At 32.2% G+C, this 21,347-nt stretch overlaps 3 protein-coding genes and 1 long non-coding RNA gene across 4 annotated transcripts; 1 reads left to right on the top strand and 3 right to left on the bottom strand.

Moving 5' to 3' along the window:
- Positions 1–790: 790 nt before the first annotated feature.
- On the bottom strand, positions 791–1,650 carry LOC139850412 (uncharacterized). Its single transcript, XM_071839988.1, has one exon. The coding sequence runs from the start codon at positions 1,628–1,630 to the stop codon at positions 989–991; it is 642 nt and encodes a 213-aa protein (XP_071696089.1). The 5' UTR covers positions 1,631–1,650; the 3' UTR covers positions 791–988.
- Positions 1,651–10,228: 8,578 nt separating this feature from the next.
- LOC139848518 (amino acid transporter AVT6E-like) lies at positions 10,229–11,566 on the bottom strand. The gene has a single exon (XM_071838247.1). It carries the CDS (start codon positions 11,564–11,566, stop codon positions 10,229–10,231), a length of 1,338 nt encoding a protein of 445 aa, XP_071694348.1.
- A 3,356-nt stretch (positions 11,567–14,922) lies between these two features.
- LOC139848517 (uncharacterized) lies at positions 14,923–15,732 on the bottom strand. Its single transcript, XM_071838246.1, has one exon. It carries the CDS (start codon positions 15,730–15,732, stop codon positions 14,923–14,925), a length of 810 nt encoding a protein of 269 aa, XP_071694347.1.
- A 1,759-nt stretch (positions 15,733–17,491) lies between these two features.
- LOC139847400 (uncharacterized) lies at positions 17,492–20,856 on the top strand. The gene is made up of 3 exons (XR_011759470.1): positions 17,492–17,934; positions 18,905–20,159; positions 20,549–20,856. It is a non-coding gene; the product is annotated as an uncharacterized lncRNA (long non-coding RNA).
- The last annotated feature ends 491 nt before the right edge of the window (positions 20,857–21,347 follow it).

The raw sequence follows: 21,347 nt of genomic DNA, 5'->3' as shown, positions 1-21,347 counted from the left end.
AATAAAACTCATTCCCAGATAGTGATTAGGTTATCAAAGTTAAGTCTCATTATTATTTGTTAGGAATAAATTGAACCATTTGTGGTCTAAATCAACAAAATGTTCCAAAGATTAATGATAGCAAAAGGACATTTAGGTTGCATGAATGTTACTGAAAAGGCCAAATGTATATGTCAATATCAATGGTTAACTCATCCCAAGTGGTTAGTGGGTAAGGGCCCATGGCTCCCCAGTCCCCACCACCATAACCAATTTAACAATAGACCAAACACATGGGTTGGTCAGACCCAAATGTACCACATCATGTGGCTAAGGTGAGCCTAATATTGTTTGGTAATAGAGTAAAAGGCTCCTTTTTACCCACACATAACTTCCTGTCTTCCTAGATCTAACCAGAAATCAATTAAGTACAATTTACGAACTACAATTAAAATGACAATTTTATTCTCTTAAGAACACCTACTACAGGGCGTCAAAAGCGCGTCAGTTACTGAGTTGGCATTTTTTGACGCCCTTAACGTATGTTAAGGAGCGTCAAAAATGATGATGATGATGGACGTCAGTTTTGTTCCCAACAGGCGAAAACGGCGCCGCCAGATTTCTTTTAGCCAATTAAACCTCATTATTTATTTTTTATTTTTCACCAAACTTCCAATCATATTTTAACAATCACCTAAAACCTTTTACCTTAAATTCAACACGCAAATTTACACTCACTATAACACAACTTCAAAATTTAACACCATAATCAATGTAACCGGTGGTGCAACTGGAAAACACTAAACGGAAAAATCATACAAATGTTATATATTCAAACATACATTCATACCAAGCTAAAAGTACTACTAATAAAAATTATAATCTATTTTTTCAGTTCCAATCCAAAAACTAATGACCCTCTTAACCCAATCCGAAAAGGGTAAAAACATGTTATATAATATAAAATATTGAAGAATGAACAAAATCAAAACCAAACAAAAAAAGCTAATTAAGTTGGTTTCAAGTTTTGAAACATAGCATCCCATTTGATGTCTTCAACACCTTTACTACTATCTTTAGACCAATATCCATCACCATAATCTTCATCATTATTACCATACAAATCCTCACCATACTCACTTACATCCTCCTTTTTCTCAACAAAATGATGATTATCATAAACCAAGGGGCTCGAAAAGCTATTAACTTTAGCACCATTAGATCTAACAATAGGCCGATTATAACCATTAGTAATCATAAGTTGTTTATTACTATTACTATTCATAACCAACCTATTGCTTCTTTTCACCATTGCACCTTTCCATCTTGCACTATAACTCTTTCTTTGCACCGTAATCATAGACGCATCGTTACGATGCACCCATGTTTTAACATATCGCCCAACCGTTTTCTTGGTTTTTTTAATGGCTGTTATTAACTTAGTCATTGGATGTAAACCAGATGATTTTTTAGCAAGTTTGATAATTTCTAACCTGTGTTTTGCTATAAAGATTCCCATGCTTTGAAGGAACTCGTGATTGAAATACGAAATGTCATCTTCTTCGAGTTGATTGTGGGAGAAAGCTTGTGCGTATTCGTGGATGAATGAAGGTTCAAGGTGAGTTTTTGATAGCCATGAAAACCAGTCCATGGTTAGTTTGATGGAATTTTTTGTGTTGCTTTGAACGGAAGATAAGGTATTTATATAAAGCAAGGGGGTCAAAAATTGGTAACATATATAAAGAAAAAGAATAAAAAGATAAAAGATATTATATTATACTACTTAAAATAAAAAGGTTAACAAATAAGCGATTAATTTAATGGATAAAAACTTACAACTTTTTTTTTTTAGAACAGCAGAATTAAATTAAGCTAGCAAGAAGCTAGGAAAAAATTACAAAATGTTCAAAGGAAATTGAAGCCAAACATTCCAATCGATCTTAAATAACTTAGATCTAGAGGATAACCAATCAAAAGCATTAACAACAATGTAGTCTAAAAGATGGCTCTTCTTGAACAAACCGGAGCTGAAGACAATATCGTTCCTGAGCCTCCAAATAGACCAGAGAGATGCGATGCAGATGCAGTGTAAAACAAGCGTAACTTTTGGGTATTTTCAACATGTATCATTAAGGTGATTTATCAAGAATATATCGGTGAGTGCAAGTTTCGATGGAGATTTTTTGAAGTACGGTATTCGATCGATATAGTACGTACGATTGAGAGGATTACAATTTGTGCTTTCCAATAAACATGATTGAATTTTGGTAATTTTTGGTAACAATGATTGAGAACATGATTAATTTTATGGATATGTCAAAGCATACTCCATCCGTTTAAAAATAAATACGAAGTATAATTTTTGATAAATTTAATTTAATACACTATTAAAAAGATGATTTTTTTTTTCCCCTTATACTTAATGTAATTTTAACCGATTTTAATCAAGACATAAGTGATTAATAATAACAACAACAACAACAACAACAATACCCAATTTCACATATGCAAGGTATGAGGAGATAAGATGTAGATAATCCTTCACCTATCCAAAAGTAAAACGAGTCATTTCTCCACCTGAAGTGAAACACTCCCAAGAGTAGAGAAGGTCATCTCTCTCAATGTTCTATGGATAGAGAGATTGCTTCCAAAAGGACTTCCGACCTATAAGTAGGAAAAATTTTGAAAAATAAAAAATAAAAAATGAGACGCCATTAAATGATAGAATCAAATTTCTATGAGTTTTAAATCCTGCTTGAAATTCAATTTAGGCTTTAAGCGATATTCAAGTCGCCAATAAATCGACGCTTGCTGTTGACTTGATTAATAGTAACAAATTAAAGTAAATTGTAGAGTATAATGATATTAAGTGTTTTTTTTTTCTGCAAACAAATAATTGTTTTGACATAAAATTAGTATCTTTGCAAATCTCTAATCTTTATCATGGGTGGAGAACGTCTTGAGTTCGAATTCTGTCAATAGCATTTATATCCGAACCCTCACATGGACAATTATTTAGAGGATGCTTTTCAAGAGTGACTATACACAGAACCTGTCATATGGCTCAGCAATTTGCAAAGCAAATTGAAATTTGCAAAGCAAATTGCTAAACCATATGACAGGGTCAGAGGACTACATAACTAACTGTAAACTAAATTGTAATTTGAATTCTAGATGAGACTGGAACTCGAGACCTCACAGACACTTAAAAAGGCGGTAACCAGTCAACTAAATAAAGATGGTTAAATCTATTATATTATGTTCTGTTTTGTACATTACTAAATATATTTTATGATTTTATGTAATATACACTTAAATCATAATATTGTTAGTTGGTGGTGTACAAATAAGAAATTACTCCGTAATAATGTATGCATGAATGCATCATCATCCAAATCGTATGAATGGATTAACATGCGCGTTTCTTTTCCACATGGTAGTTCAATTTAGTAGAAAACGAAGTTTAATTTGTGGGGTCAATTTAAGAAAGTTTTATTGGGGCCAAAGTCTAAAATTTGGGCAAGTTAAGTGAAGACTAAGAAATCATACTTTGAAAATTTGGGCACCAATCATGGCATGGAAAAAGGCACATACCAAACATACGCCACCATTTTCATGTATATATAGATATTGATTTGCTGCTTCAATTGTATGTAATGTACGTAACTAAGCCAACCATTTACTTTCATTTAATTTGACACCAAACAAATTCAATTAGCTGTTATTAAGTTTGTACAATGAGTTTTGTTAATAGATGATCGATAGTACACATATAACATGTACTTTAAGGTGGTTGAAATGACCCTAAAATCGGTCATAAGAGATGCTTGAATCGTGTACCCGTTATATTCCGAGAGATAATCGCTCATCATAAACAAAAACAGTGAACTAATCGGGTATATTCATGTTTCAATTAAAAAACATGATAAGAGATATTAATCATCCATTACTTTAAGTTAATCGGTCATGGGTTCGAGTCTGGCTCTGCCCATCCTATTAATTAATCTGCTTGAAATATGGATATCTAGATTGACCACATGTGTGTTTTCTCCCGGATCCATTCAAGATTCAAACCCGGTCCGCTTGCCCCTCGGGATGGTTAAATGATCGGGTTCCTGTAATGCGATTCGGGTTTCCTTCCGAACGCGCGTGTGTGCGTGTGCAAATGATGAGTGTCGTTGAAATAAATGATACACTGATGCAAAGTTTGACGTTAAAAAAAATGTTATTAAACAATTTCTGAATCTTTAATGTATAATATTATAGTAATCATATGCACATTAAAAAATTATGAAACTCTAATTATATGTATGTTAACGTCTACACTTTATATAAAGCTTGTATAAATAACTTCGTATTATTTTTTATTAGTAAATTATACTAATGTGATTATTGTTCAAAGATTTTTTTAATACTTATTTTTTTTCTTATTTACCTTTACATACTAAACGAAGTGTGGGATTTGGTCGTTTATATAAACCAAAACGACAATTAATGTTTAATCTCCACTAATGCATTGAATGTCCAGATAATGCGACAATTAATGTTTAATCTCCACTAATGCATTGAATGTCCAGATAATGCGTTTTCCATGTAAACACAATTCATTACATGTGATGATTATTTTTAAGTGTTTAATTAATCTTTTTATTTAATTTTAATATACATACATCTTAGTTCAACTTACTTTCATTGAAGTGTTTAATTTTTTTTTAAAGAAATTTAGTTTCAAATTTTTTTACTTTCATAATTGATCATTTAGATTGTTCTAATGATAACTCTATTAGATGTTATTAACATACATAAATAAATTGTATAAATTATTATGGACTTTTATTTTACGCTTTTTTTTTTTTTTGGCGAACATTATATAATCAACTATATTATGTCGATTTGTTTGGTTAAATTATAGACTACAAAATTATGTGTAAATTATGTGGTTTGAGTAGTTTTAACTTTATTTTTTTGTACTTCTGTTAAATAGAGTAAATGTAAAATATTTTAACGAAAAACGTATAATTTTATACAAAGATTTACCTTTACATACTAAACGAAGTGTGGGATTTGGTCGTTTATATAAACCAAAACGACAATTGATGTTTAATCTCCACTAATGCATTGAATGTCCAGATAATGCGTTTTCCATGTAAACACAATTCATTGCATGTGATGATTATTTTTAAGTGTTTAATTAATCTTTTTATTTAATTTTAATATACATACATCTTAGTTCAACTTACTTTCTTTGAAGTGTTTATTTTTTTTTTTAAAAAAATTTAGTTTCAAATTTTTTTACTTTCATAATTGATCATTTAGATTGTTCTAATGATAACTCTATTAGATGTTATTAACATACATAAATAAATTGTATATAACAATTATTATGGACTTTTTTTTTACGCTTTTTTTTTTGGCGAACATTATATAATCAACTATATTATGTCGATTTGTTTGGTTAAATTATAGACTACAAAATTATGTGTAAATTATGTGGTTTGAGTAGTTTTAACTTTATTTTTTTGTACTTCTGTTAAATAGAGTAAATGTAAAATATTTTAACGAAAAACGTATAATTTTATACAAAGATTTACCTTTACATACTAAACGAAGTGTGGGATTTGGTCGTTTATATAAACCAAAACGACAATTAATGTTTAATCTCCACTAATGCATTGAATGTCTAGATAATGCGTTTTCCATGTAAACACAATTCATTGCATGTGATGATTATTTTTAAGTGTTTAATTAATCTTTTTATTTAATTTTAATATACATACATCTTAGTTCAACTTACTTTCTTTGAAGTGTTTAATTTTTTTTAAAAAAAATTTAGTTTCAAATTTTTTTACTTTCATAATTGATCATTTAGATTGTTCTAACGATAACTCTATTAGATGTTATTAACATACATAAATAAATTGTATATAACAATTATTATGGACTTTTATTTTACGCTTTTTTTTTTGGCGAACATTATATAATCAACTATATTATGTCGATTTGTTTGGTTAAATTATAGACTACAAAATTATGTGTAAATTATGTGGTTTGAGTAGTTTTAACTTTATTTTTTTGTACTTCTGTTAAATAGAGTAAATGTAAAATATTTTAACGAAAAACGTATAATTTTATACAAAGATTTACCTTTACATACTAAACAAAGTGTGGGATTTGGTCGTTTATATAAACCAAAACGACAATTAATGTTTAATCTCCACTAATGCATTGAATGTCCAGATAATGCGTTTTCCATGTAAACACAATTCATTGCATGTGATGATTATTTTTAAGTGTTTAATTAATCTTTTTATTTAATTTTAATATACATACATCTTAGTTCAACTTACTTTCTTTGAAGTGTTTAATTTTTTTTAAAAAAAATTTAGTTTCAAATTTTTTTACTTTCATAATTGATCATTTAGATTGTTCTAACGATAACTCTATTAGATGTTATTAACATACATAAATAAATTGTATATAACAATTATTATGGACTTTTATTTTACGCTTTTTTTTTTTTTTTTTTTGGCGAACATTATATAATCAACTATATTATGTCGATTTGTTTGGTTAAATTATAGACTACAAAATTATGTGTAAATTATGTGGTTTGAGTAGTTTTAACTTTATTTTTTTGTACTTCTGTTAAATAGAGTAAATGTAAAATATTTTAACGAAAAACGTATAATTTTATACAAAGATAAGTATCCGTTTGCAGCAGTGAGGCCCAGCAAAGCGGGCCCAGTCCATTTACTAGTTACTTTTTATTAGTACTTTTTAAATCAATAATTTATTTTTTAGATAAAATATGAAAATTATAACAATTCAGGATTTTGTATTGGTTCTATTTAATTTTTTTTGCAGTCTAGAAACACATATGTGAACTCACCTTTTTTATGATCTTTTTAACTTTTAACTAATACATCATGGATACTTATTAATCACCACATATGTATATTTTAAGCAGTTATTTTAAGTTGGCGTGTGTAAAGCCCGATATCACTTCAATGTTATTCATGAATTGGGCCTTTCAATTTAGGATAGTTGTTGGCAACATATGTTTGCAATTTAACTAATATTTTCATCTGATCAACATCAGATGATGTAACCAAGGGTATCGAATATATCTTTATTCAAATAGTTTGCTCGCTTCAGATTCGAGTTAGGTTAAATAGAATGATTATTCGTATTACAGACTCATGATGACCTTTTCAACCATGAGATTTAGAGTGTAAGTTTGATGTTGACATATTTACGGATTACTGTACATATTCGTGTAATGAGTTTGTATGTTTACCTTAAAAGTCAAATATTTTCGAATACAAAGTAAGTTTTTTGGCCTATAGCTGGTGCTTCGGGGTTCAAGTAGTGAATATTGGTCGTGGTCTTCTGAGTAATTTATAGCTACATTACTTGGTTAGATGATATGACCGAAATTATTTGGTTTAAAATTTCAGAATGTTTTTTCTCGTTAATAAATTAACCTGTGCTCTTTGTTTTAAGGCACATGATAGATAATTCATATCTAATACTCGTATTATATAGTAATATATTAATTTAAAGGTATGAATCACAACATGTATTAGCCTAATACATGTTGACAATTTGTTGAAAATCAGGCCATTTGATGTCGAAAAGTATCAAAACTAAACGAGAACTTTTGTTGGTTATTGCACATGGAAAAAGCTTGGATAAGAGAATACGTTTCGCTTTTTTTGTCAAAAGCTCAACCAGCGAGAACAAGTTTTTGGATCGGATGCGGGCGAAATTCCCGCCAATGGCTGATGGCCTGATATTCAACTGATTGTCAACTCGTATAGTTTATAATGCTTATACAAACTATTAACTATGGTACAACTGATATAAAATTGTAAGATACTTTCGTTGAACAGAATCTTTATTTATAAGATGAACAATTTAATAATTTTTTTTGTCAATTTACAATGTACAGATAATAATTGGCATGTTAATTGTTATGCTACAGGTAGGAAAGAATTGTGGCTTCATTGGATGGGTGGATCCTCCAATGGTAGAAATTATACATGATAAAGATGCCCAATTGCAAAGATGGAAGAAAATAGTTTTTTTAAGTTGGTTTTGTTTTTTTTTGTATTGGTATTTTAACTAGATTGTAGTTGATTTGTAATGGGGGATTAATTTGATGAATGATGTAACTCAGCATTTTCAATTGAATAAAAATGTTATTGACTGTTATTGACCAATTCATGTATTTTGTGAATGTTATTGTGACTGTTATTGACCAATGTGTACAAACACCAATTGTGAATTTGTGACTTGTTTCACCATAAAGATGCCAAGTTATGCTTGTTCAATATGACTTGTTTACTGACCAAGTTATGACCAAATGTTACAATAATTAGCGACTATTTTGAACTTGAACAATGGCTTTTGACCTTGTGTATTATTATGCTTGTTCAATGTTACTTGTGACTTCTGACTTGTGTATTATTATGACAAATGGACTTGTATATTATTATGACAGTGGAAAGTGGCTTTTGGTCATAGAATACACATAACTTTGTGTATAGTGACTAAAGTTACAAGAATTAGTTCCATTCACCAAAGTGGACTGTTTTAAGCATTTCATGACCAAAGTACACCTTTTTAAGCAAACTCGACTGTTTTGACATTTTTTCATTAAAATTCACTGATTTAAGCACATGTTGACCAGAGTTGACTGTTTTGTCAAATTATTATCAAACTTGACTTTTTTTAGCAATTCATGACCCAAGTCTACTGTTTTGACATTTTTTCATCAGACTTCACTAATTTAAGCACATGTTGACCAGAGTTGACTGTTTTGTCAAATTTTAAACAAACATGACTAAAACAAACAACTAAATAAAATTAGTTTAAGCACATGTTGACCATAGTTGACTGTTTTGTGTAATTTTAATCAAACCTGACTAAAGCAAACAACTAAATAAAATTAGTTTAAGCAAACAACATAGACCAGTAAGTAAAAGTGTTTCATTATGACCTGCTCTACCTATAGATGTAACCCCATGTTCCACATACACATCAAAGTATTGAAATTGAGGAACGTAGCTTAACATATTAACAACATCAGATTGGCTAGCTAGAGGACACAGTCCACCATCCAAATCACTTTCAGGTTTTCTGAAATGATACATAACATCATCACCTGAATACCCCAATTCCTTTACAATACCATCTAACACATCAAGAGAAAATACAGAACATTCAACCAAATCAAAAGGATTCAACAATCCACCAACATAGTGACGTTTAGGGTTACAAATGAAGTGACCTTGATGATGAACATTAATGGTAAATAGTTCCTTGTATGAATCTGAAAAAAAAATATATATATATAAATTTCAATGTAACAGTACTATCTGGTGATCCTAAGCAATGAAGAAACAAAAAAGAAAGTATTCATGTTCTAACCATAAATCAACTGGGAGTCATAATCGCATACTTCTGGTCGTTTAATCCAACCATGCTTCTCAGACATTGTTGTTCGTGGAGATATATATTTTTTTTTTTTTTTTTCAGAGAATGTGTTTAGAATGAACGTAGATGGTTAGAGTGCAGTATCTAAATCAAAACCCTAATAATTAGAATATGAAACGGTTACTGCAGGTCAGGTGACTAGCACGTGACAGTAAAGTAACGGAGGTTTTAACAGAAGTTTAAGGAAGGATTAAATTGAGATTAATTATTGGTATTAAGGATGATTTTAGCAGCTTTAGTAACATAGGGACGAATTGGGATAAATAACACAAACACAGGGACTATTTGGGCAATTTTGTCTTGAAAAAATCATAATAATTTAAATTGAAAATTCAAATATGTAATAAACATGCGCATAAGTTCTTTTAACCTATCATTAGCTAGGAGAAAATAACTACATGCCAGAGTAAAGACCAAATTATTTTATTAGTAGAACAATAACGTAAAAAAATCATTAATGATAATTAAAATCATCAATGATAATTGGGTCTCGTTAAGTTGTTAACGGGACCAAATATTAATTTCTCAACCAATATTCAGTGTCGGCTAAGATTATTATGGTATCCTTATTGCGACAGCCTTAGGTTGTCATTAATATCATTTCAAGTGTACTTTATTCTTCATCTAATCTCGATTTTTTTTTATGAAGCATCTTTCCATTTTGCATTAGCCCTGATCACATCGCTTGGTAAATCAACGCCCAAATTCTACATTTCCTTTAAATAGCAAAACTTGCATTTGATTTGATCGATCAACTCAAACCGTATAAGTTGCCGCCTACTCCAACAACGCTAACAATGAGCGCTAGAATCAACATCGCCCAACAGAGCACCCGCTCTCGGCTACTTAGACTAATCACTCCCATATAGTTCAATCTGAGCCCTATTAGAGCCGGAAAAGTAAACCCTAACGACACAGCTGTTGTTGCACCCGTAAACTTAAAAGCGACCCATATAGTTGGTATCAGAGTAGACGCTATATATGTAAACGCTAAAAGCACACAAGTTAACCCTAAACACCTTGTTTTGCTCTCCGTTAACGGCTTCTTACCACTAAAAATCAACGCATCGACATTTTGCCTTAACGAGAAATGAATCACGGGAAACACGAGAATCAAATGGAAAATGTAACCAATACGAATAATGTAATTCAACGCGGTACTAAACCGAATCCCGAGAGGTTGATCGAAATTTGTCAACACGTCCGCTTCAGTTTTACTTCCAAATAAAAGGTAGCCTGACATAGCCGTAGCCAGATAAATAGCAACACAAATAGCTGTCGTTATCCTACCGACATTGTTCATTTTCTTTGGCGAACGTCCTTCTAGTTCATTGTAAATTGGTTGAGCATTAAAATGACAAACATACGCATTCGACATGATTGGGATCACAACTAATAGATCGATAATCGCTTCTTTTGAGCCAAAATCAGGCAATAATCTCGGCATTGAGATTCTACCTTCAAATAGCATAATTAAACATACAAAACAAGCAATTATCACGAAAAGAACCGCAAGAAGTACAGAAGCAGCTGACGTCATAGCCAAAGATTCAATCCTGTCCAATGCACAAAGTGGTGCAAGAAACATGATCAATACTATGAAGATCACAATTGCTCTGTCGTCCCAAAATCCTTTACCGAACCATTGTCCTAAAACGCCCTCATGTTGTTCGGTACCCGACATTACGTCACCAATGATGATCAAATAAACGACCAAGATACCAGCATTATTGATGACTATGAAAACTTCACAGATAATTCTAAATGGTGAACCTAATGCTTCTTTAACAACACCACCATACGATGATGCTTTGCATAAAACCGTGAATCGAACAAGCATTTCGAGACTGATTTCGGATATAACGCCCATCAAGAAAATTAAAAGCATTCCAACAATCAAACCAAGAACTTTCATGGTGGCGGGTAGTGCCATAATTCCAGCACCGACTATGGTGGTGGTTAGGTTAAAAACGGCACCGTACATACCAGATGACGTGTTATTTGGATAGTCCATGTCATCATCATCACCTGGAGGATCCTTTTTACCACGAATGGTATCCATTCGAGTGGCTTTTTCGTCAACATCCATTGTTATATAAGAACTTGAACAAGAATTCGATTCAAGAAAGACAGATCAAATGTACTGTATATATATATAGATATATGAAAAATAGAGACAGAAGATAATTTATTTTGATAATTTGTGGATTTAAGGAAGAAAGTGAAAGACCTTATTATTATGTGTGAAGAGGGAGTGAAGCAGGGGGATAAAAATAAGGAGGTTGGTAACGAATTTTATGAAACTTCAGTTTTTTCATATGAGCCTATCAGGTGTGTGGTATAGATGTATGGTTGACTTTTGGTTATTTGACAAATTCGTATTTGGGCTATTAATGGACCCACTGCACTTTCATAGCTCAACAGCCCAATCTTTATTTTGGCAATGTGGGATTTTAAATAAAGTTGCACATTAGAGTTAATCAAAGATATTTGATTTTTTTCGATGGGCTAGAGCGTGTTGCTCCTGTGGTTAAGATGGTATATAATCTTTCGCACGATTTGTAGATTAGTATCCCTCTGATCGCTTTTGTTAGTTTTAGTTTATGTGTTGTTACTTAGGTTCTTATTTATTGTCGTAGTTTATTGTTTATTTTATTCTTATTTATTGTCGTAGTTTATTGTTTATTTTCGTAGTTTATTATTGTGAGCTTGCATTAAGGTTGATTGGTTTGTTTATCTCGTATGATTTTAAGTGTTTGTTCGTTTTAGGGGTTACATCTTTTTGATGGAATCCTATTTTGTTATAAAAGTTTATCGTTTGCACAAACACACACACACACAAAAACACATACATACTACGGAAGTACGAGTCAACGGCCCTATTTGTTTTGATTCCGTAGCCTCCAAATTTGAGAAAATTAATCAGTAAAAAGCATGTTGTTTCGGAGTCGAGTGGAAGGGTCGAGGTTGATTCTTTTTACGGCTTTCAATGAAATGATAGATAATATGTAAGGTGCTAAAACGAAAATTGTTACTCCGTGTTAATTTTAGAGACCCTAGGTGCAAGTTGAAATAAAATAAATTAAGATAAAAGTCACAATGTTTCAATAATAGAAATATCATTTTTTTTTTCTTCCCATAAAGGATTCTAACTTTTTTATATCATTTTGTAATTTTTATACTTTATGTTTTTTTGCTGATATGTATATTTCATGTCATTTTTTATATTTTTTTATTTCCATGTCATTAACTTCATTTTCATCTTTCACAATTTTCGCAACCGAAATTTTTATTTATTTCCAAGTCATTAAACACACTTAATAAAACTCAAGAGGCTAAAAAAAAAAATACACAAATCAATTGAAATAAAATTCATTACCTTACCATAATGGTGACGTCGACATGGAGTGGATTAGAGGTTTTTTGTTTGTGTGACATGGAAAATATGAGGAATGGAAAGTTGTAATCGAAGGTTGTTGACGGGGTTGCAGAGAGTTTGTGGGTGATAAAATTTAATTTCTCTTTAAAAAATAATCAATTAAAAGTTAGTGAGTCAAATAATCTCAACCAATCACACAATGCTACCTCACCTTCTTTCTCCTTTTCTTGCTGCGTTTGTGATTGACCAAATCCCCAACTCCGTTCTCAGTTCTCACGAACATCCCACTATAAGCGTTTGTGTTGCAAAGTAGTTGTGGACAAATGGGCGCATTATCCATAATCTTATAGTTGTAGGTGACCTTTATGATTTATGAACTAGTATAATTATTCCAACCCAAGAATTTAAATGGGATTTCATGTCACGAGTATAATTTTGAGAACGTTGATATAATTGGAGAGCACAAATTGCACACTTATACAACTGTGACATTAAATAAAAAATATATACAAAAATGATATGGAATACAACTCATAAAAATCAAATTAAAGAGGCTACACATTTAAAATCAACCACTTGAAACATACAAACGAAACATTTAAAACCAACCACTTGAAACGAACAACTTCGATAATCAAAACTTGCGACTTCACGTACCATAATCCAAAGAAAACCATTAAGATAAATCACCGACTCACGTTTGATGGCGTGAACTAGTGCCATATTGACGCAACCCGAAGCAATCTAAGACCCGTAGGAAGACCAGACCCATCGAACGCCCACATATAATATAAGTGCAAAACATGGGATTCCAAAGACATCAAGAAGCCGATAGCCCAATTATGAACCATCAAAAAACACTCACGAATTTAAACTTGCTACAAAGACAATCAACTTCGCCGTGATCTAAGTTGAGTTAGTTGTACTTTAACGATAGCCACCACTAAATTTTAATAACTACATCACTTACTTATTCTAATTAATGTACCGATAAATATAGATAAATATTATTAACCATCGTTTACGGTTAGTAAGATAATCAACGATTTTAATATTGCAGCAGCCTCTGTCACAAATACGAATTTGTCGCTTGTCAATTGATAAAGGGACCTTAAATTAAGGTGTTTATTTTTCAATATGCAGATTTGATTATGTCTTTTGTTTGCGCGTCCGCGGACTAATGACGTACGTCACGTGACTAATCACGTGACGCATGACGTCCAACATACGAGTGAAACAATGTGATGTCTAGTTAAACGGACAACACCACCACATCCATATCCCATTTAACCAAGGAACCCCTTCCAAAGGTTAAATTCTCCTTTTAATTTACTTGCACTCAGGCCGAACAATTTTGGTTTGATCACGGACGTTTTTACTGCAGTCTATTTTTTTTTTTTTGAAGATATACACTACTACATAAAAGGCTAAGTAGACGTGTTGAAAAAGCTATTTAGACGTGTTTTTGAACACGTCTAGATAGAGGAGGTCTAATTGCTTAAAGATAAATAGAGCGGTCCTAGGACCGGTCTTAATGATTTTAATTAGACGTGTTAACCGGTCTATTATTACTTTTTGTGCGCATTGAGAAACCAAATAGACGTGTTGAAAAATCTATTTAGACGTGTTTTCAATATGTATAATTAGGATTAATAGCGCTAAATTTGAGTTCAAACATGCGTCTTTGATACGCTTGATTCGATTGGTTTTGTATTTACAAATTAATGAGTTCATACTGATCTTCTTGCAAATTAGTTAAACAAGTGTTATTGATAAGAAAAGATTGCACAAAATCGAAAACGAAATACACCGAGATTTATAACCAACCAAATTCATCAATTCAATATACTATTACTAAAAAAGTAGACTACAAGCGTTTACAAAAATTTAAAAAAATTATAATTCAACCTTAATTAATCTCTACAATAATCTTTTTTTTTTTTTTTTTTCCGGCAAAGCAAAATATATTATTTCTTGGAAAAAAAGGACCAGGACATACCCAAAGCCCAAATACAAAAGGCAAAAGCCCACAAACACCCGAAAACAAAACAAATACACCAAAAAGATTATGCTAAGCTATAGCCTTTATCTGAATACACTAAGTTCCATAATTGAGCCACTTTCAAAACTGCAGCAGATCTTCTAATCTTCATTGTAACCAACTTGAATCTGACATGGTCATAAATTGTTTCATACAGCTCATTAGCGGCTTTCTTTTTCAGCTTAAAAAGCCTGCCATTTCTCTCATTCCATATGAAATACACACATGCAGCAAAAACTATACGATTAACAACATTCGAAATATTATTGGAGAAAGGATAAATTGCTAAGGCATTAACAATTCCTTCAAAGTGATTAGGCAGTCCTCTAAACAGAATCATGGACTTAAATTTCTTCCATATAGCATCACTATAATCACATCTAAAGAATAAGTGATTAATAGAATCATGAATCATACCACAGAAACAGCAAGACAGATTTTTGTTTGGCATCCATTTAGAAATCCTATCTTGTGTATTCAACCTATTTAAAGCAGCCAACCATAGAATAAATGCATGCTTAGGCTCAAAACCCTTAAACCAAATAACATGGCTCCAGGCTACTTTGCTTTTATTAATCCTCAGGTCACTCCAAACCTGTGATGTTGAATAATCCACTTTCCTGTCATCATTAGTGATCCATAAGAAGCTACCATTCTCTTCAAAAAAGTGAGGATGAATTCTCTCTCTTAACTCCAAAAGACACTTCCACCCCCAACTATCATTATAAGCCAAATTGACATCCCAAATACTACCACCTTTTAATTTAATCAAGTTGACCCATTTGCCCCACAATGAGTCCTTTTGGGTGAAACTCCTCCACAAATTCTTTATCATTAAAACATCATTCCATTCCCTCAAAGGTTTGATCCCCAAACCTCCTTGATCCTTAGGAAAACATATATCTTTCCAAGCTACTTTAGCTTTACCATTTGACTTATCTGTTTGAGTCCACAAAAACCCTTTTAAGATTTTATCTATCTCATCAGTGACACCACATGGTAACTTATAAACAGAAGCCCAATACAAAATCTCAACTACACAACACGCATTCACTTCTCATCTGACATGTATCCACTTCTTATCCAACACATCTCGAAGATGGATTTTCGTTTTTGTACCTACATAAACAAGTAGAAAAAGAAGCACAATAATAAGGTCAGTAGCGATCCACGCAAAAATATTGAACAATGGCGTCATTTGCAATTCCAAGCATATATATGCAATACCAAGTGGTCAAACACAACCTGCATAAACCTATGTCACATATAGTATGCTTAATAATAAAATGAAACCATTTATAAGTTTATCAAGATGAATTAATCGTTAAAGGAAAATGAGGATATACTCCAAAGGCGAAAAAGAACGTACGTACCAACTTATCATGCCATAGTGGTCATCAAAGAGTACAACGGAGAAAGTTATAAATTTTACATCACAAGCGTATGATGTTGATCGGTTTTCTAGAGGTGAAGATAGCTTCTTCTTTTTTATGATAAGTTTTGTGAAGATATATAGTTATTTTTTAGGAGATAATGTAGGAGATCATGGAGGAATGGGGGAGATAAAGCAGGAAATTATTCTAATTTATTATATGTAACGCTTGTTGACACATCAAGGAATTAAGTAGACGTGTTGACATACTAAATAGACTGTTAACATTAGCTAGACGTGTTTCCATACGACATAAGTAGACGTGTTGTCATTTCACGTAAAAATATTGTCACACTAGGTAATTAAGTAGACGTGTTACTATTAAGTAGACGTGTTCACTCATTAAGACCCGTTCTAATTTACTATTTAGACTGTTGAACTTTATTTTTTTGGCGGAATATATTAATAAGACCTGTTTAATTCTAAACCGGTCTATATAGTGGGGTCTTAATGACAATAAATGCAGTAGTGATAAGATAAAATAATTTCTTATTCTGTCTGCAACCTCGCAGACTTAAAAATATGCTTCAAAGTGATGCATACATAATTAAACTATCTAAAATACATAAAATAAATAGCCTTCCAACATACAAACATTTATGTCACGTCTTCTTTATAGACATAGTCCGTAGATTTTCAGAGAAAAATATCTATAAAAAAGCAGCTATATTAGTCTCATAATACACTAGTACACTAGGTAAATTAAAATGGGCCCTTACGTAAGTCTCACACTACGATAGCTAAATTAAAGTGAGCCCTTTCAAAATTCTCACACAAAATTGAAATGGGCCCTTTATATAAGGAGAAAATTACTACAAAAGACGATGTCAGAAACAAAATTCAAAAATAAACGTATGGACCGTTTTATGCGAAATTCATCCAGTGGTATCGGCAGTAACCCCTCACCAATCGACACGTGTAACCCTCTACTGCCGGAATGCTTATATTCCGACGGTACTTGCGGTACCGATTCAAATTCTTGATTTTCGTGTTTTTTTGATTTACCATGTATGGTGAGTGGTTACCGCCGGTACCAGTTTTGCATTTCTTCTTTTTGTACGTCTATTTTTGATTTTTACTTCTGACATCGTGTTTTGTAGTAATTTTTCTCTTATACGGAGTACAAGTCTTAGGGCAAAAATAAAATACGGTGTAAACAGCTGTGAAATCTTTGAAAAAGTCATTGCACTAGAATCTCTATTCCAACCTTTTTCTCTCCGTACCAAATTCAAACTCACCCTTGAAACCCTAATTTGCTCACCGCCTCCATCGGCATCCGGCATTTCGCCGGAGGTCAGTCACCTGTTCTTCGTTTATTTACTGCTTATTTCCTCGTTCACTACCTGATCCCCGCCTTTTGTTCTAGTTCCCGGAGTGGTGTTGTTTTCCGGTCACCGTTTTTTCGTCGCTACCGGCAGCAGGTGGCGAATGCCATGAGTTTATCACGTGCATTCTGCTCGCCGGTGGAGTTTTTGTTGGAAGTTATTCGGCCCTCGCCATCTCCGGTATCTGGTTTTGCCGTCGCTGTCCGCCGGCGTTTAGTGCTGTTTTTCGTTCTTCTTCATCGCAGGCGGCGACCTCTTTAAGTAGATCTGTGGATGTGAGGTATGGATCTCTGTTTTATTTCTTGTTGTTGGATTGTGTTCGGCCGGAGTGTCGCCGGATCCGGTTTATTTATTTATCAAAATGGCGATTGTTAGGTTTAGGATATTCACAAAATTGCTCAAAACTTAATTCAAAGTCTTACATGTTGTATGGTGCTTTCGATTTAAATAAATAAGATTACTCTTGTATTATTTGTACTTAACGAATTTTAGATGAAATGTGCTGGATAGTTTTAGATGTTACTTGAACCACTTGTCTGATTCTCAAACTAAGTTTAGTTGACCAGTTGAACCCTTACAAAGAGCCAGCTCAGTTTGTGAACCACCATGGTCAAGCATAAACAGAACCCATCCCAAACCAAGAGATATTCAAAGGCGAACTTGTTTTAATTTAGTCAAAATTAGTAGAACTTAATGGTCGCAACTTTGCTTTATAGATAGACCATCTAATGAAGTGGAACTAATGCAAATTGCCATTTCAAGTTAACACTTACCAGAATCACAACTTTGCTTTATAGATAGACCATCTAATGCGCAGTTGGAATAAACTAGTAGGCCCACACGAACCTAGCTAACTAATTAAAGACGTGACAGTGCACTAAAAACAATTGACAGGTTAAGGCAGAGATTTATAATGGTGGCTTAATTGCTCAGAAATGTATTGTTTATCTTCTGACATTCCAACAAACTTTTGAGTCTTTTATATTGTATGTAGTGAACTTGATAACAAAAACAATTGACAGGTTATGTAGTGAACTTGATAACAAAAACAATTGGCTGGTTAACTCACCTATTATTTCACTTCTTATTGCTCTCTTTTTTTGTGGATCAAATTCAATAGGAAAGCTACTATGATAACAAAAAATGTAAATGTTGAAATTGAGATATGGAACTCAATTGTGTTTTGAGACGGAGAACACGACGTTTTAAGTATCTGATCGTTATTGATTCCATCTATATCTATTTTTTAGGAATGGATGAGGGAGATAATTTAGATTCAACCAGTAGATGAGAATGAAGTGCAACAGTAGTAGTGATGATAATGACAACAACAACAGTGTTGGTAATGATAATGGTGGTAATTTGTTGAACTTCTTAATATTCGTTCATTATCTCATTGGGCTCATAACGAGGCAAGCCATCATGATGACGTTCTCAAATAAGTCTACTTATGAGCACATTTATGTGCAAATAGGAACTCGGGTGAATTTGTTAGGTTGGTGTAAGCTGATAGAGAGGATGATGAAGACATGGAAACTCGATTGGCTAATCTACAAGATTTGCATGTATGCGTTGTTTGTCCGCATGATTATTAGGCGTGTTTAGTTATGATACTATCAGAGAGGGATAGTGCTATGTTAAATAGAGACCGAGTTTAAATACGATATTATTAGAGGTTACTATGTTAAAATATAGACGAAAGGCAATTGTGTTATTCTTTTTATTAAATATGATATTACTATAATATTATGATTTACTATAATACATTATCATTTTTCAAAGTATTTTTTTTATACTAGAACTGAACACATTGATTAGAATTAATATATGGTTGTTATTAAACTATGTGTTAAGTTTTAATTTATAAAAATTGCTTTGAAAAACGATAATGTATTACATTAAATTAAATTATAATATTATAATATCATATTCAACAAAGACTGACACTAATATCATAATTGGTTTTCGTCTCGATTTAATATGGAGTATCCTCTTATAATATCATATTCAAATTCAGTCTCTATTTAACATAACATTATATTTCCCTCATAATATCATAACTAAACACACCTAACAATAATGCGGACAAACCGCGACGGATGTTCCTGAAAAAAACGCGCATCTCTTCCAAATCTTGTGGATTTTCCGAGTTTTATCTTTTCATTCTTTCCTCTAGCAATCCATACCAGCCTATATTGATCTTGAACAAATTCACCCGAGCTTATATTTGCACATAAATGTGCTCAAAGGTAGAGTCATTTAGGAATCTCATCAGGATGACTTGTCTCGTTATGAGTTCGATAGGGTAATGAACGAGTACCAGGAAGTTCATCACTTTATCTCCATTATCATCACCAACACTACTGCTGTCATCATCATCACTGCTGCTGTTGTCATCATGTTCTAGATCGTCTTATAGTTTTTCAGCAAATACCATTAAGTTGTTATTACCACCGATATCAACCTCCCTGTCCTATTCAAGTGGCACATTATTAATAAAAACAGGTCCGTGACCATTGATCTGCGTCACTCCATTCTCATCTAATGTGATTGTCGAATCTGAATTTATTCATTCATTAATTATTAATTAATATATTTGATACTAATAGTATTTTTAATTAAAATAACTTAGAATTCGAATTATTTAGGAAGGGTAATTAGAAGGTTTATTATCTGTATATCTATCTAGCATACATCTATCTGTCTATCTACTATACATAATAAAAAACCCATAAAAGAGTCATCTTAGGAAAAATAATTTAATCTAAGCCATCCATTCATTAGATTTAACTTGATCATGACTGTTAGATTAGATATCATCTTAATGACATCATTAATTTATACTCCGTATTTTGTAGTGGTGTGACTGAATTGCCCCTAAAATGTATCCGCAGTACCGCTACATTTGGTGGAAAATAGGAGTTCCAAAATTAAGATTTGGCAGCTTACACACTTTCTTAAGAAACCCTACATGATCCCCAAATCAAAATTTATCGGAGAAACAAAGATTCCTGAATCAAGTCATCAAAAACTATCGTTGATCCTATAGCATCAAACCCTATATCGACGTCAATTTGGTTCTTTTAATTGCCATCGATGATTCTGGTACAATCAATCCTTAATCAAATCATCTACAAATCGAAAGATATAACGGCTGCTTTTAGTTGATGATTTTCAATGTTGTGAAAAAGACTAGAAGATCCTTCAAGACTCAAATCAACGAACTAATTTGGTGAACGTTGATTTTTATGCATTATAAACGTCACTTGTGTCTATGGAATTAGGTAATCAATTGATAGTATGTTATTTACTTATTTAAGAATACGCATATTACTGATCGTTACTGCTTGTTACTGTTCTTACCTGTACCAAAATCGATTATTGATAACCTTGAGGAAATTGAAATTAACAGAAACTATGTCACTATATCATATATACTCGGTGTAAGCAGATGTGTTTTGTAATTTTCATTCGATCTTCTATAAAATTGATTGAATAATTTTCGAATTGAACTCATTATCGGGTTCGATCTTGGATGCTGCTTGTGAATCATGGTTGACTAATCTTCTTCTATAAATTCGATTTATTTTCATCACCACTGAATCGATAATTGTTATTTGTAGGACCAAGACAGTACTTTAATTTTTTAATTAAACCCCTAACTGCAGATCTGTGAGATTTACTTTGATTGTT

Source organism: Rutidosis leptorrhynchoides, chromosome 5 (assembly GCF_046630445.1).
Source record: "Rutidosis leptorrhynchoides isolate AG116_Rl617_1_P2 chromosome 5, CSIRO_AGI_Rlap_v1, whole genome shotgun sequence".
In the NCBI taxonomy this organism is placed as follows: domain Eukaryota; kingdom Viridiplantae; phylum Streptophyta; class Magnoliopsida; order Asterales; family Asteraceae; genus Rutidosis; species Rutidosis leptorrhynchoides.
Note: the sequence above shows the minus strand (reverse complement) of the source record. Positions and strands in the feature narration are given on the sequence as shown.

What these genes read in the sequence shown, in the direction of transcription:
- LOC139850412 (XM_071839988.1), bottom strand. Translation starts at nt 1,630, where the DNA reads ATGGACTGGTTTTCATGGCTATCAAAAACTCACCTTGAACCTTCATTC.
- LOC139848518 (XM_071838247.1), bottom strand. Translation starts at nt 11,566, where the DNA reads ATGGATGTTGACGAAAAAGCCACTCGAATGGATACCATTCGTGGTAAA.
- LOC139848517 (XM_071838246.1), bottom strand. Translation starts at nt 15,732, where the DNA reads ATGATAAAGAATTTGTGGAGGAGTTTCACCCAAAAGGACTCATTGTGG.